At 34.2% G+C, this 15,286-nt stretch overlaps 1 protein-coding gene across 5 annotated transcripts; it reads left to right on the forward strand.

Annotated features, from left to right (window-relative positions):
• The first annotated feature begins 288 nt into the window (after positions 1 to 288).
• LOC130668713 (PDZ and LIM domain protein Zasp-like) lies at positions 289 to 15,258 on the forward strand. Of its 5 annotated transcripts, none has more exons than XM_057471119.1 (15): positions 289 to 309; positions 4,317 to 4,468; positions 4,563 to 4,734; positions 4,799 to 4,938; positions 5,002 to 5,102; positions 5,183 to 5,345; positions 5,432 to 5,617; positions 5,687 to 5,798; positions 6,008 to 6,292; positions 6,970 to 7,029; positions 7,318 to 7,447; positions 9,047 to 12,935; positions 13,017 to 13,324; positions 13,457 to 13,572; positions 13,671 to 15,258. In XM_057471119.1, exons 1-15 carry the CDS (start codon positions 304 to 306, stop codon positions 13,746 to 13,748), a joined length of 5,898 nt encoding a protein of 1,965 aa, XP_057327102.1. In that variant the 5' UTR covers positions 289 to 303; the 3' UTR covers positions 13,749 to 15,258. The 5 variants fall into 5 exon arrangements, with proteins under 5 accessions (XP_057327102.1, XP_057327104.1, XP_057327105.1 ...); XM_057471120.1 differs by lacking the exon at positions 289 to 309 and adding an exon at positions 725 to 1,596; XM_057471121.1 differs by lacking the exon at positions 6,970 to 7,029.
• Positions 15,259 to 15,286: the final 28 nt, after the last annotated feature.

The following is a 15,286-nucleotide window of genomic DNA, read 5'->3' on the forward strand; positions in this document are numbered from 1 at the left end:
AAATTTAAAAATAATTTTCTACATGCCTCTAAAGAAAAGTAAAAACCCAGGTTACGTGACTATTTATATAAACAAATTTATAATATTGAGCAAGTACATTGTGAGTATGGATATTATCAGCTGAAACCGCATACCCACAAGTTTGTTGTTGAGTCACAGAGTCTTATGCAGCGAATGATATTGTCTGTAACCACGGCGGGACAGCAAACGGGCAAGTGTGTGACGTCGATCCTGAACAATTTACTCCAAGAATTCGCGCGGCATGATTCACAAACTAGTTTGTTATTCACATTCGAGATCGCTATGCAGGTATACACACTATTTTGATAGACATAAGGGATAGGCCGGGCATATTTCATCCTCCCAGTTTATTCACAATTATATTTACTACCAATAAACTCCATCCTTGCTGTCCATCTTTATTTTTTATTTTTTTATTTATAAATTATATATAATTGTCTCGATGGACAAATGTATTTATAATTTAAGCTTTCAGTTATTTATGATTCATAAACAACTGATAAGAGAACAGGAAACGTATAAGATAAATGAAAAAAAAATAATATAAGAAGAAACCAGAGTGCAGAAGAAGAAATAACTACCGGGAGAGAGAGAAAGTAAAAAACCAAACAAGTATCGAGTAAGCAGAGGGCTGAGGGATGGAGTGAAATGTCTGGTGGAATGCATGTGGGGAGTATGAATAGTTTAGTGAATACTAATAATAATATTAAGAGAGTACAGTAGTAGTGTGAAATAGACCATTGAAGCGGGTGCGGTGTGTCGTCCTGACGTTCCCCGTCTGATCTTTGGATCTCCTACGCGGTCCTCAGCAGTCCTACGTGAACGTATAGACACCATCGTGTGGTGCTGTGGGCAGCCAACCACCTCCTAACACCACCAGCACCATCACCATCACCAGCGTCAGTCGAAACAGACGCACGCGCTTTTCTCTTCCAATCGTCACGTCTCAAATTGCGCGCAAAGCCTTTTGCTTAACTCACCGGCCAGTTAAACTTTACTTTGGTTTTTGCGTTTATTCCGGGACGTTCGTGCATCAAATTACAAATTCATAAAATTTATATTGTACACACCTACTCACATTTATATATATATATATCTATATCTATATTTATGTAATTATAGATTTTCAAAAATAATTATATATAAATATTTGAAAAAAAAAAAAATAAATAAATAAAACGCAGCTTATTACGTGAAAAAGATACGACGTATCAAGTGTTTAAGACAGAAAATAGTGAAATTTGTAAAAATTATCGTGAATTTTTGAGTTTTATTTTTATTACTCTTGTAGGTGATTTTAAAAATAAGAAAAATAATTTTTCTAGTCTAGTTTTTTATTATTTTAATGAAAAATAATAATTATTGGTTGTAATAAAAAATTTGAGTGTTTTTATCAACATCTGTTTAGATAAATTTTTAAATTCGTTTCCTTGTTATCTTGATAAACCGAAATTATTTATTTGGTGAGTGATGGCGCAACTGATAAGCGTCAAACTGTCGAGATTTGACGGATCTCCATGGGGATTTCGACTTCAAGGTGGAAAAGACTTTGGAACCCCTCTTATCGTACAGAAGGTTTGTTTATCACACCGCTTATCATGTTATTTCATTTAATTAATTGCTCAAATAATTTAGTTATCAATTAATTAATTATGATTTATTAATAATTGATAAGATAATTTTTTATAATAATAATAAGAATTAAAAAAACAAATAAATTGTCAGAATTAAATGTTACATAAAAGCTCAAATAAATGGTAAATTTTATACGATTGGGTCAGAAAGCATTGCCAATTATACGTGCAGTTTAAGTCCTCGTCGAATTGAAATTTGGCATCTGCTCTCAAACCATCAGCGTGGATTTTATGGTAATTCGAGATCCCAACACACTTTCAATACAAACATCGCAGTTATCTGCATGACTTACGATCAGAAATTTTTAATTCAATTTTGAGAATCCACAAAAAAAAGAAAAAATAATATTTATATTAAAAAATTTTGACACTCCATTTGAGCGATTTAAAATGTCGAGCTCGAGATAATATTTGGTCGTCATCAGACTAAACGGTGGAGCATTTAAAGTTACGTCTTTTAAAAAATAAAAAAAAACGTCGTTAAGTTTAAAAGTTACACAGACGTTGTTGTTGCGGTAATCTGATGCAAATTATTTGGATGTTCTATTTTGAGAAGGTGCCTTTGCGAAACTCACACGATCATACATTCAGCTTAACCATCTAATGTAGACTTGGTAACGCAATAGCTCACTACAAACTACAACAATTACGGAAACAAAATTCATCAATCATATATATTTATTTATTTACTTTTTTTTTTGATACTTTGAACCAGCAGTTTGTTAAACTAAAGAACATGCATTTCATTGTTATTATGAATTTTAAAAAAATATGTAAAATGGTAAAAAAATGAGTGTGTTTATTATCACAAGATATGAGCGGCAATTACTCATAGCAAGGTCTTTCATACTCTTATCAACATATTTTTACACGTTATTATTTTTTAATGTATATCTTAATTAGCTTTAGTACTAGAGCAAAGAAAAAAAAATGAAAAAAAATGAAATTTATTGGCAAGCTACTGCTGGTTTAGACATGTCCAGCGAATCTCAAGAGTTTCACACGGTAATTTATGTATTTAAACTCTTTTAAAATATCTTTAGTCAAGTGCATTATAAATATTAAATGGTATTTTAAGCTGATAGTAATATTTGAAAGAGTTTTTGTTCGATAAGACCTCATTATAGCATATCCAAAAGGGCGCGAGAGCAACAGAGCCAGAGCTCAGTGGATATTAATAGAGACCAAGGCCCGGTTCCGCGCCCGCAAAGCTTACACTACATCACTACACTCTTCTGTACAGTTGTGTGGATATAAAAATATCGCTTTTATTTTTCGTCTCCTTAAGCGCGGTGGTGATGTTCGTATGTGGCTTTCTTTAAAGATACTTTTACTCGTCTGCTGAATCTTCAGTTCAATCCGTCAGAGAAGGAAGAAAATATTTATTTCCTCTCGAGTCATCGGTCATTTATTTTATTCCTATCAAATAAAAATCTATTTAACCCTATAGTCAGATCCATTAAATAAATATGCTATCTATATATCTGTATATATGTATTTATTTAGCATACGTTAAATAAATCATGAGTAGAGAGCTTCTGTTCTCCAATGAATCATTCAGCGCATAACTCATCATCCGACTATTAATCATTGATAATATAGATATGTATTTACATGTCATCTACTATGTGACTGTTTCTTGTGTCCAGTCTCAAGTCGCTTAGGCATTATCCACATTATCAGACAGCGAGATTGTGTATATGCACAGAGCACGCGGTTAATGCGGTTTGAAAGGGGTCAGGGAAAGGGGACAATCTAGAAGGGGAAATTTAGTATATTTAGACTGGTCCCTGATTATTTTTAACCATCATTTCTTATATACTTATATACTCCATCTTGTCTTAACCCTGACTTGATATTACAACGGTCCCATAACGTCACTAATTTTATTTATATAACACCCTTGTAAATTCTTTAGTACTTTTTTATTTTTATTTTTCCCGCCATGCTAAACATATTGAGTTTCAATCTAAATTAAATAGCTCTATCGAAAATATAAAACTAAAACTTTATTTTTTCGATATTGACCCACTTTTAATTTCATTTAATAAATATAAATATATCTAATGACGTTTGTCGACTGTATAAATAACTATGACGTAAATAATGAATTTTTATAAATAAAATAAACTTTTATAAAACGATTTGAATTTTGGTCTTGGCCTCATCTGAGATTAGCGCCGCGTGAGTAGAAAATATCTGCATGCATGAGCTTTGTGAATGAATATACTTATATATACAGTCTACTATGCTTTATGAATATATATATGGCGCACATATAAATATAAATATAAATAATCCCCATAGGATAAATAAATTTTTATTAATTTACGAGTAAATCCGATGGCTGATATTTTTTTAAAAATAATTAATTAATAAAATAATGGAGCGTCTCTATTAAATAAAATTGGGAGAATTGACGATGTAGAGAGTGTCTGATGTTAAATATGTAGAACGGAAGCCGATGTTATTAAGTGATACAAAAATAGACGGTTTAAAACTCATCAACACTAGACTATTTGTTGTAAAAGCATACAAACTATGAAAACAGGTGCTGTCTCATACTTTTCATCTACATAATTATTTTTTCGACTCTGGTACTCTGTTACCACATATTCAATGGGTCTTTAAACATTTATTTTGTCTGATTGCATGGACTAGGTGAATGGAGGATCACCGGCAGAGGCAGCTGGTTTGAAAGCTGGCGATGCAGTAATCAGAGTCAACAACACGGATATGTTTAATTTACGTCACAAAGACGCTCAAGACGTAATCGTCAGATCCGGTAACAACTTTGAGATGACTGTGCAGAGGTCCGTTTAAATTAATTTATAGTTTTTTTTATATTTATTCTATAAACTATTAGACATAAATAGATTTGTAATTAATAAATATTTTTACTTACAGAGGAGGTAGTACTTGGCGGCCAAGTGTTTCACCTGTTTCCCAGTCAATACCGTCACCTCAGCCTCATCTATCTGCTGGCAATGTTTCACCTGTAACTAAAACTTCACTTGCTGCTAAAAAAACTGACGGACATCTAATTGGAAGTGGCCATAACTTTAGTCCTAAACCTTATGTAAGTTTTTTAAAATTGCTTATATTAGGATTTATTTTTATTTTATTTATTTTTATTATTGCAGCCAAATGGAACAAGCGACTCTGGAGCTATAAAATCAATTGTTAATAAACAATACAACAGCCCTGTGGGAATTTACAGCGAGCAGACAATCGCTGAAACTCTTTCAGCCCAAGCCGAAGTACTTGCTGGAGGTGTTTTGGGGTAAGTTTACTATTATTATTTTTTTAAATATTTTTTAATTAATTATCTGTTGAATTTTTTTAGAGTTAATTTCAAGAAAAATGAGAAGAATTACACGCCAGAAAACAGTGAGGTATTTAAAATGGTACGAGAAGCTGACAAAGAGCCAAAAACTCCAGAGCCCAGTGAGTCTAATATTTAAATAAAACATTTATGTTTATAATCTAAAATGAAAGTACACTGAATAAAATGAATGTAAACACAGCTGACTCAGCGATACACAGCGGAGTTGTAACACCATCGTCACCAGCCCTAACTGGACTCAGATCAGTGTCCGCGCCTGAGACTAAACCCCAGCCAACTCCACCACCGCAAGGCAGTTTACCACCTGGGCAAAACATTTGCGCCGAATGTGAAAGACTTATTGTGTAAGTTAAATCGTATATTTAAAAGCTTAATGCAAATAAATATAAAGTGCAATGATCAATGATAATATTTAAAATTTAAAATACAGCGGAGTCTTTGTAAGAATCAAGGAAAAAAATCTTCACGTTGAATGTTTCAAGTGTTCAACATGTGGTACATCCCTAAAGAATGTTGGCTACTATAACATAAACAGTAAATTGTATTGTGATATTCACGCAAAACTCGTAGCAAGACAACAAGCTCCTGCTGGATATATTCCAGTAACTGTTTCACCGTAAGTTTATATTATTTTAAACAATAAATTATTATACTTTGAATAATATTATTTAATATTTAATTACAGAGGAGCTAAAGCACCAGCTAGTACCATTTCAGCAGCACTTGGAAATTTCCAAACCCATTCAGCAATGTCACCAACACCATTCAGCAACGGTAACAGCTCAACACCTTTCTCTGTAAGTTCACTCATTAAATTACTATTAATTACCAATAACGCTTATTATATACCGATAGTAAATGAATTTTTAAAATAACAATTGCAATTAATATTGTGTAGAGATTAAAAATAAATAGTAATTTATTATTGATTTAATTAACTTGCGAAACAGAATTAACAAAAAAATTGTGTGTTTTTTTTTGCTTTTGCCACTAATCGGATTTACAGACACGCAGAACATTCTACCGGCCACCATCCTCGTCCTCATCGTACACCGGTGATTATTATGGAGTATCATCGCAACCGGTTGATCGTACTGGTACTGGTACCTACGAATCGTTATCATCGGACGTTAACAATCGGATGATTATGAAGAACGATGAAGTGATGAACCACCAGCACAACAACAACAACAACAGCAACAACTACAAAACTTACACAAGTACCATAACAATTAGGACTGGGAGCGAGGTTGGAAATAAGGATTACTACAGCGACGACATCAATAATACAGTGTGCCTTTGAACAAAATTAATTATCCATTAATATTAAATACCAACAACAACTTACCCTCTTATTAATTTTATTATTTTAAAATAATAATGCTATTATTAGATAACGATTGATTTTTTTGACCCATTCTCCCTGTTACTTTTTAATTATAAATTAGTGATACGTCTTGTTATTTGCGGATGAAAAAAAAAAAAATTAATATATATAAAGCTCAGTATTGATGAGTAATGAAAGGTGATGATGGAAATGCACAAAAAACAATTAAGCGTTGAGCAAGCTTGCATTCCGGCAAAATCCTTGGCCTATATATTATCTTCTGGCAATAAGTATAAACATAACAGAAGTTAATTCAGCTTCCTCTCGGCGAAAAAAAAAAATGACAATGCCACAAACTAGAACTGATACTACTGCCAACGCTTCCTCACTCTCTCATCCTCTGGTCGCATCACCATCATTATAACGTGGCCCAGCGACAAACAACAAATTAAAACGACAGTATGACGACTATGTAATTTATTTTCACCGCTTGACTAATTAACGTTCTATCTGTTGTAATCATCAGCCAATCATATGCTTGTGTGTGTGTGTGTTATGTGATATGATGATAATGATGATGATGATTATTATTATTGTGTTGATGACTAAACACGTGATTGTTGTGTCGTGTTGCATTGCAGCCCAGTCACCTTGGCAGTTCGCCCCGTGCTGATAAATCGCCCAGTTCTAGTCTTGTTCAGGTAACTCTCAATCACCAAACGACTCTACGACTCCACTACTACTGTTACGTCTCGATTTTTTTACTTTTTATAAATCTTTCCGGTGGGCATTAGTGTTTTTTCTTGCTTTCATTTTTTTTTTTTAAATAATACTGAGCCTAAATAATGTATAAAAATATTATACTTGAAAAAAAATAATTTTTTTTTTAAAATAAATTTCGAGTGTATATTAAATGTGGAATATAAATTAGTTAAATTAATAATGTTCAATACAATTAATTATAATTTTTATTGTAAATTATGTCATAGGGAAACATAAGTGGTCCGAAACCTTTCGGTGGGTCCAGTAATTTCGGGCCATCATCCAATTTTAATTCGACTCCGACCTCAAATCCAATCACCAACAATTTCTCTCGGCCTCAAAGTCAAACAGTCACTGGTAAGTTTGTACCTTACAACTATAAATAATTATTTATAATTAAAAAAAAGTAAATATCACTTAATTGATTATATTTATTAATAAAATATATTTACACGAGTATGATTAAATTTACATAGGGCATTTTAAAATATACATCTTTTAGCTTATATTTGCTTTGGTGTGTTTAAAGTATATAAAACTATTTTATTTTATAAAACGTACGACTTGGTGAATATTTTATGTAAATTCATCTCTACTTAGCTCTCATATACATCTTAATATTACCCAGGTAAAAATTTTTGGCTGAAAACATGCCGAAATTTTATTTTTCTTAATAAACAGGCCAATAGTTTAGTCGGCCTATTTTTAGCCGTAGTATTTTTTTTTTTCAAATAAAATTATAGAACAGAAAATTTTCAAGTTTTCGGTAATTTTTAAGCCTAGTCGTCGGCCACTTTACGGAAATTTTTTTACCTGAGTTGAATAATAAGATTTAATAACTAGATTACACCCTTTTTCATACACATTTTTGTAAACTTGGAGTATATTTGATATTTTTATATTTATAAATACATAAAAAATAATATTATAAACAACGTTGACTACGGAAACGTTGTGAGCTGCGGTCCACAATAATAATAATATGTGTCCTTGTATTAATATAAATAAAATAAAATATCAGTGATAGGCTCATCTTATAAAAATCATCAATCATAATATCCGTCGCACCTTTACTCTTTCAAACCACAAAATGCACACACTTTCTTTTTCTTATTCTTTTTTTTCAGCAGCTCATTCATCTTTCAATCCAAAACCTCGACCCTTCTCCCTAAGTCTCGCTTAATTATTTCGCAATCTATATATATATATAATTATATATAACATGACGGAAGGTAGCTCTCAACGATCAAGTCGTCCGCGTTGTCTTAATATATATTGCATACATATAGATATTTATATATATATATATAATAATAATATGTTATAAAACGGGGCACAATGACACGGTTGTGTAATTGTGATCTGTATATTTTATTTTTTATTATAGTTTTTTTTTCTTATTGTTTAAATATATATATAATTGTTATCTTTAAAAAAAATAAAATAAAATAAAAACATTATTGATTATTTACAAACAAATATTACCGATTACTTTCATATTATATAGTCATTTTTTTACAATAAGAGTGTGCCCAGCAGTGTGGAAGTTTACAAAAAATATTTATAATAGTACTTATGCCTTAAAAAAACTAAGCTACGTTATACTTACACTGTGAAAAATCGGGAGTAAATGTTGATTTTTATTTATTACATAAATAAAAAATTATCCACTTCACATTTAATCCGAAAATTTTTTACAGTGTATTATTTTTTTAGTTTATTATAACTTAAATTTTTTATGCTATATCTGCTTCGCTTTTAATAATTAATTGCTTATTTATTTTTTCTTTTTCTTTTTTTTTTTTGCTTGCCTGACATACTCACGCCTCAATCTATCGCTGCTAATAAATTAATGTGTGTTTATTTGTGTGTTGTATAAAATTTCAAACTTTACACCGTCATCCCATACCTTTATTAATATACCCTGGGAATTCCTGTAAATTAAACTGAAAAAAGAATCTTATCACGCGGAATATAATTATTTGGAGGAAAAGGATATACGAGGAACACCAGCACCTAGCACTGCTGACGAATACTCCCGACCTCCGTCATCGGTACGAAACAAGAGTTTACAGTGGCCTCCTATTAAAAGTATTGAGGATATAACTTATCCGACAGCGAGCCCTATTTGGATTGATCCGAATCCAATTTTGGATAGACGACCAAGACACAACGTTCAGGATAAACAATCTGAACTTAAAGAAAGCTCTTGTCGAAGAAGTGAAAGCGTTAATCGAAGGAGAGACGACTGCAGAAGAGAAGAATCAAATTACGGTTACTGGGGAGAAGAACCAATGGAGAACAAACCAGTTTGCAGTGCACCCTTTTATCGTAAGACAACAACGACGGAATGTTCGGAAGTCCGACAGCAATCTCGAAGCTCGAGTTTGACTCGACCGGGATCTGCTGAAGGAGTGAGAAGATCGCTAACACCAACGAGAATCAGTCAGCCGGTCCCACGGCCCTGGACTGGTTCTTCCGAAACGGGTAGTTACGGTCACGTTCAAGCTCCAGTACCACCACCACCAGAATCTACAATCTGCCGGAAAGTTTGTACTTGCGAAATAGTTTGCGAACGAATATCTGGACCAGGAGGTCCAGAACATGAACAAGAACATGTTTATCGAGAAGTTAAATGCGAAGTATGCAACCCACCACCTTGTATGCAGGTTTCAGATTATGATGAAGAACAACAAATTGAACAGCCGTGTGATATTCTTGATCAGCAAACAGATTCAGAGGTTGTAGATTTGTCAAAAGTTGTTCCACCCGATGTGGCAGTATGCCCCAAAGGAGTAGAAAATCAACATAATATGTACACTGAGACTATGGAGAAAGATGAAGGTAATATTCATATTAAAAAGACAACGATTTATGAAAAAACTGTTGAAGTTGTTTCACCAACCAGTTCACCAGCAAACGATAATGAAGTTGAAAACTACTCTGGTCGTAAAAAAAATGTTGATTCTGCTGAAAAAATTTCATCGTTCATTGAAACCAAACGAATGATTGAGGAAGCCAGACAAGAAGAACTTAGACAACGTGAAACTTATGAGGAAGAGTGTAGACGCGAGGAAGAAAAGATTAGGCGAGCTCAAGAAGAAGAAGAACGTCGGGAAGCCAATCGTTTGAAATTATTGCAAGCTGAGAAGGAAGAAAAGGAACGTCGTAAACAAGAACAAAGACGAGAAACAGAAATGCGTATTCGTCAGGAGGAGGAAGAAAGATCTGGAAAACATGTAAGTTTTTCACAAAATCAATCGAGGAATTATCAAAACGAAAGTCGAATTATGTCTGCAGAAGAACATTATCGTGAGCTTAAATCAGAGATAAAGGTTCAAAATACTAATCAGTTTGAAGAAGAACGTCGTGAAAGTCTTCGCCAACAAGTAGAAGTTCACAAATCTCTAAGAGAACAACAGGCACCTGAAAGACGTCAGCAGCAGCAACAACAACAACAGCAACAACAGACAAGTCTTCAGGAACGTCGATTGGAAAAACGATTTAGACCCCAATCACCACCTCACGAGACCTCTTCTTCTTCTTGTCAACGTAAACATGTTCAATTTGTCAAGCAAACTGAAAGCGGAGCATGTCCTATGCAAGCAACTCCAGTTCCAAATTCAACTCCCAAAGAATGGAAATCAGAAATGGTTAATGCATTGACTACTGCTCCATCTCGACCTTATACCCCTCTTCAACCATCCAACTTGCAACCTGCTTCTCATTATCACGAAGACAACAATGCTTGTTCAACTAAGACAATGTACTCTAGTGAAGTACGTTATGAAGAAACTTCTCGATCATTTCCTCCTCCGCCTCAACCTCAGCCGTACGTTCCTAGACCAGGATCACCATTTACTGATGCCTTGACCATTGCGCCTGAACGTCCGTACACACCACTCGGTGAAGATCATTCAGACAGAGGCTACGAAAATGTTATTTGCGTCGACAGAGGAGAAACGCCAATTAATCAATCAACACCTCAGGGATACTGCCATCCGGCAGAAATTTTGTACACCGACTCAACTACTCGTCAATCACGATCACGAGAACGTAATTTGAGTAAAGTTCAAGGACCACGGCCTTTGCCAACTCCACCTGCTAATTATAAATTCCGTGATGCATCTCCATCACCAGCAAGAACTCTATCTCGTTCAGAAACTCCACGAGATCAATCTTTACCAGCTTCACTAAAAAGACCTGACACTATTCCGTCATATCAGAAACATCTTATTACAGAGGATTATGATCCAGTTGAAGCTCATCCCTATGTACCAAGCAGATCACCGACTCCTTGTCGTCCAAAATCGCCAGCTCAGGGGCCAGGTTATCTACCAAATCCTCTTCAGCATAATTTAGGACGCAAGCCTTACGTTTCAAAAGTACCGGATTATGATCAGCCGTCTTCCGAGTCACATTCATATCAATCTCAATCAGGATCATACTCATCTTATCCAGAACAACAAAGCAAACAAGTAACTTATCGTGCTCAGCAAAATTCAACACCTCAAAGTCAGTGCACCGAAAGCTATGGAATGAGAAGTTATGCTTCGGAAGATCATTCTGAGAAACAGTGCAGTCGCACATCTTACGCTGAAAAATACAAAAGAATCGAAGAGAAACAGCTTGAAGCCTGCCGACAAAGTGAAATGATGTTGAGTAAATCGGAAGAGTCATTGGTTGATGAATCAACTTGCGGTATTTCGAAAGTTTCTCGCAACCCACCGACACTTCCTTGTCCAGTTGTTGCACCCCAATCAAGCGTATCCGAAAGAATTCAAAGAACAGGAGTCCGTGTACTTCCCACTCCGTATGAGACGACGACATCTAGTTCTCAAGTCTGTGAGTCACGGCCTATTTGCCATCAGCAAAAAGAAACAAAATGTCCCAATACTGGAGTAACTATATTACCATGCAGAGCTATTTCTGATGCAGGAAGCCGTGCTGGTATCGTTATTGTTCCTTGTGAAGGCTCAGAAGCTCAGTGCCCTCAAACAGGAGTACGAATAACTCCAACACCAGACAGAGGTCTTTGCGTTTCTCCGGTAGCACACGGACGATCCTCTGGAAGTTGTTATGGCGATGACAATCCACGAGCAGGAGGCTGTCAAATCGATGTCGGAAATTGTCCGGGATCGGGAGTTAAAGTTGGCACATGTGCTGACGGTACAGTCTGCGTGGCTCCATGGAAATTATCTCAATGTCCAAAACCTATACTTAAATGTCCTGCTAAACCAGTTCCTTTTCCCCATATCCCGCTTCCTGATCAAGAAGAATCTGGTTGTGATTCATGCCCACTAAAGAATCAACAGCAACAACAACAACAACCAGCACCGCAACAAGATTATAATCCTCCCAATACATCATACCCATCAAACAACAACAGCTTTAAGCCTATAAATGGTCAGCCACGCACTAATTTGAGTAATCAGCTTACGCGTTTGACTGTACGTCGTGATAAGCAACTTGTCCAGCTATTTAAACCGCAACCTCAATCCTCACAACCTTGTACTGACGGTGTGCACTGTGAGTCAAACGTAAATCGTTCTTGTACTGACGGTGTGCACTGTGAACCGGATCCCTATCGTTCCCCAGCTCCTGCACAGCAAAATCGTATGCCTAATCCCTCGTCCTACGAACCAACTAGAAAAACCCAGAACTCAGTAGATCCACCGAATTTCTCGTCCTACCCGGATTTAGGTAGCGGTGTAGGAGGACCCTCAAGTGGAGGAAGCTGCAAATTTGCCGGGAGCTCAGCCCCGAAACGTGGACGAGGAATTCTCAATCAAGCTGGCGCTGGCGGTCGACAACCACTCTGTGGTCACTGCAATTCAAATGTCAGGTATATAAACTTTATTAACTCTATCAATTTCCGGCGATAGCTATGAGGAAGGGATGTTCATTGTGTGTTTTTTGTTGACAGAGGCCCATTCATCACAGCTCTCGGACAAATCTGGTGCCCCGAGCACTTTGTTTGCGTCAACCCACAGTGTCGTCGACCGCTTCATGAAATAGGATTCGTAGAGGAGAAAGGGCAGCTTTACTGTGAATACTGTTTCGAACGTTTCATTGCTCCCTCGTGCAACAAGTGTAATGGAAAAATAAAAGGCGATTGTCTTAACGCGATTGGAAAAGCCTATCATCCCGACTGCTTCAGCTGTGCTTACTGCGGGAAAATCTTTGGAAACAGCCCATTCTTCCTCGAAGAAGGATTGCCATACTGCGAGGCCGGTAAGAAATCGATGTAGACAATATATTTCTTTTGACGAATATTACCAATATGTTTTATCAATACATCAATAATAATACTTATTTATTTTATTTCCTTCTCTTACTCTCTCTCGCTCTACGATTTGCTTACAGATTGGAATGAACTTTTTACAACGAAATGCTTTGCCTGTGGATTTCCTGTTGAAGCAGGCGATCGCTGGGTAGAAGCTCTCAACAATAATTACCACAGCCAGTGCTTCAACTGCACGGTAAATATTTTATTTTTAAAATTTCATTACTGCCTTTACCTCAGGTTATTTATTTTACTTTCGTTTATTTCTCTTTTTTTTGTTTTTTATTATTCCAGATGTGTAAAAAGAATCTCGAGGGCCAGAGCTTCTACGCCAAAGCCGGTCGACCCTTCTGCAAAAATCACGCACGCTAAGCTCACACGAATAATTTAACGAAATTACGCCTTCAATTATTTTACTAATATAAAAAAAAATAACAATAATAATAATAATGATATTTTAGGTAAATAATATATCATCAACTCCAGCATATTTATTTTATTTAAATAGAATATTTATATTCAAAAGCTTACGTGTTATGAGTTTAATAAATTGCTAAATGTACAGAAAATAAGTATAAAAATAGATCGTCTGTCTCTTGAATTAGAATTCAATTTACTGATAAAAATAATAATATTGCTGTATTCATCTATAATAATGAATACTTTAATAAGTAACCAAATAATAACTAGATCAATTGAATTTTTCGAGATAAGATTCAAATAATAATAAATACAATACAAAGTAAATGTATAAGCTTATGATTTGTGGCGTGTTCTCTTGGAAATACATTAAAATATATATATATTAATAATAATTATTAATGATTTATCATATACTTAAGTACGGGATAAAATTATATAGATAAATAGATAGATAGATAATAAATTTTACTTTATCCTAGAGCCGTAGCTTCCCAAGGACCATCAAATCAAAAAGTTACAAAATCACTGTCGGCCACGAACTAAAAAGGATTTCTCATACATATTAGAGTTTTTTCTTGTCTAATATCATCTCTGCACAACGCAACCAGCAATAATTTAAACTTAGAACCAAAGAATTTATAATTTAAACGAATTCTTTTATAAAACAAACAAGCAATGAAAAAATATCTTCTGGTAGCAAGTTTTAGCCTCGCTAATCTTCAGTAATGTGGATAAATTTGTATTACTCGAAGAAATTTAAAATTATATTGAGGTTGATTTAAGTGGGCGTGTTGTGTACCCCAATAAGTTAACAATAATCACAACTAAAGCTTTAGCTTTATGAAGCGATGATGTACACGCAAAGGTCACCGCTGTAATTAGATATTACGACAATTTACAATTGTTAATTGTTAATTATTTATAAATACATATTTTACAACGACAATATAATAATTATAGCTAATTATATTTATAAACAGAGCAAATTGTACAAGACAAAATGTCAGAGGGGATTTAATTTAGTGCACATACCAGCACAACATAAACGAAATTTGTGTGTGTGGTGTTGCGTGATTCGGTACATAAAAAGTAACTTAAATAATTATTGAGACAGGTCAAGGAGGGGAAGCTAATTATGGTTAAACGGTTTTTTACAACTTTAATTCATGATAATTTAACCCAAAGCTATTAAACTATCTCTGGTAATTATAAATAGTAATTTATGTTAAAACGAAATAGTTGATCATAATATATATAAATATATTTATTATTATTATTATTATTATTATTACAAAAACGAGTCAATTAAATGTATTAATTTATAACCAAAGAATACCGCTGATATATCAACAAATAAAAGCATTGATTATTTTTAATTAACACGCCGGAATAGGAGAAACAAAACTCTGTATTGTGTTGCTTTAAATAAATAAATATAATTATACAAATAAAATAAAAATTGAAATATTATTTATACTCAAATAAGG

The sequence above is a fragment of the Microplitis mediator genome, chromosome 5 (genome assembly GCF_029852145.1).
Source record: "Microplitis mediator isolate UGA2020A chromosome 5, iyMicMedi2.1, whole genome shotgun sequence".
In the NCBI taxonomy this organism is placed as follows: Eukaryota; Metazoa; Arthropoda; class Insecta; order Hymenoptera; family Braconidae; genus Microplitis; species Microplitis mediator.

What these genes read in the sequence shown, in the direction of transcription:
- LOC130668713 (XM_057471120.1), top strand. Translation starts at nt 1,492, where the DNA reads ATGGCGCAACTGATAAGCGTCAAACTGTCGAGATTTGACGGATCTCCA. An exon ending in ACTTTAGTCCTAAACCTTAT is followed by an intron (nt 4,735 to 4,798) that starts GTAAGTTTTTTA and finishes TTATTATTGCAG; the next exon opens with CCAAATGGAACAAGCGACTC. An exon ending in CACTGCAATTCAAATGTCAG is followed by an intron (nt 12,936 to 13,016) that starts GTATATAAACTT and finishes TTTTGTTGACAG; the next exon opens with AGGCCCATTCATCACAGCTC.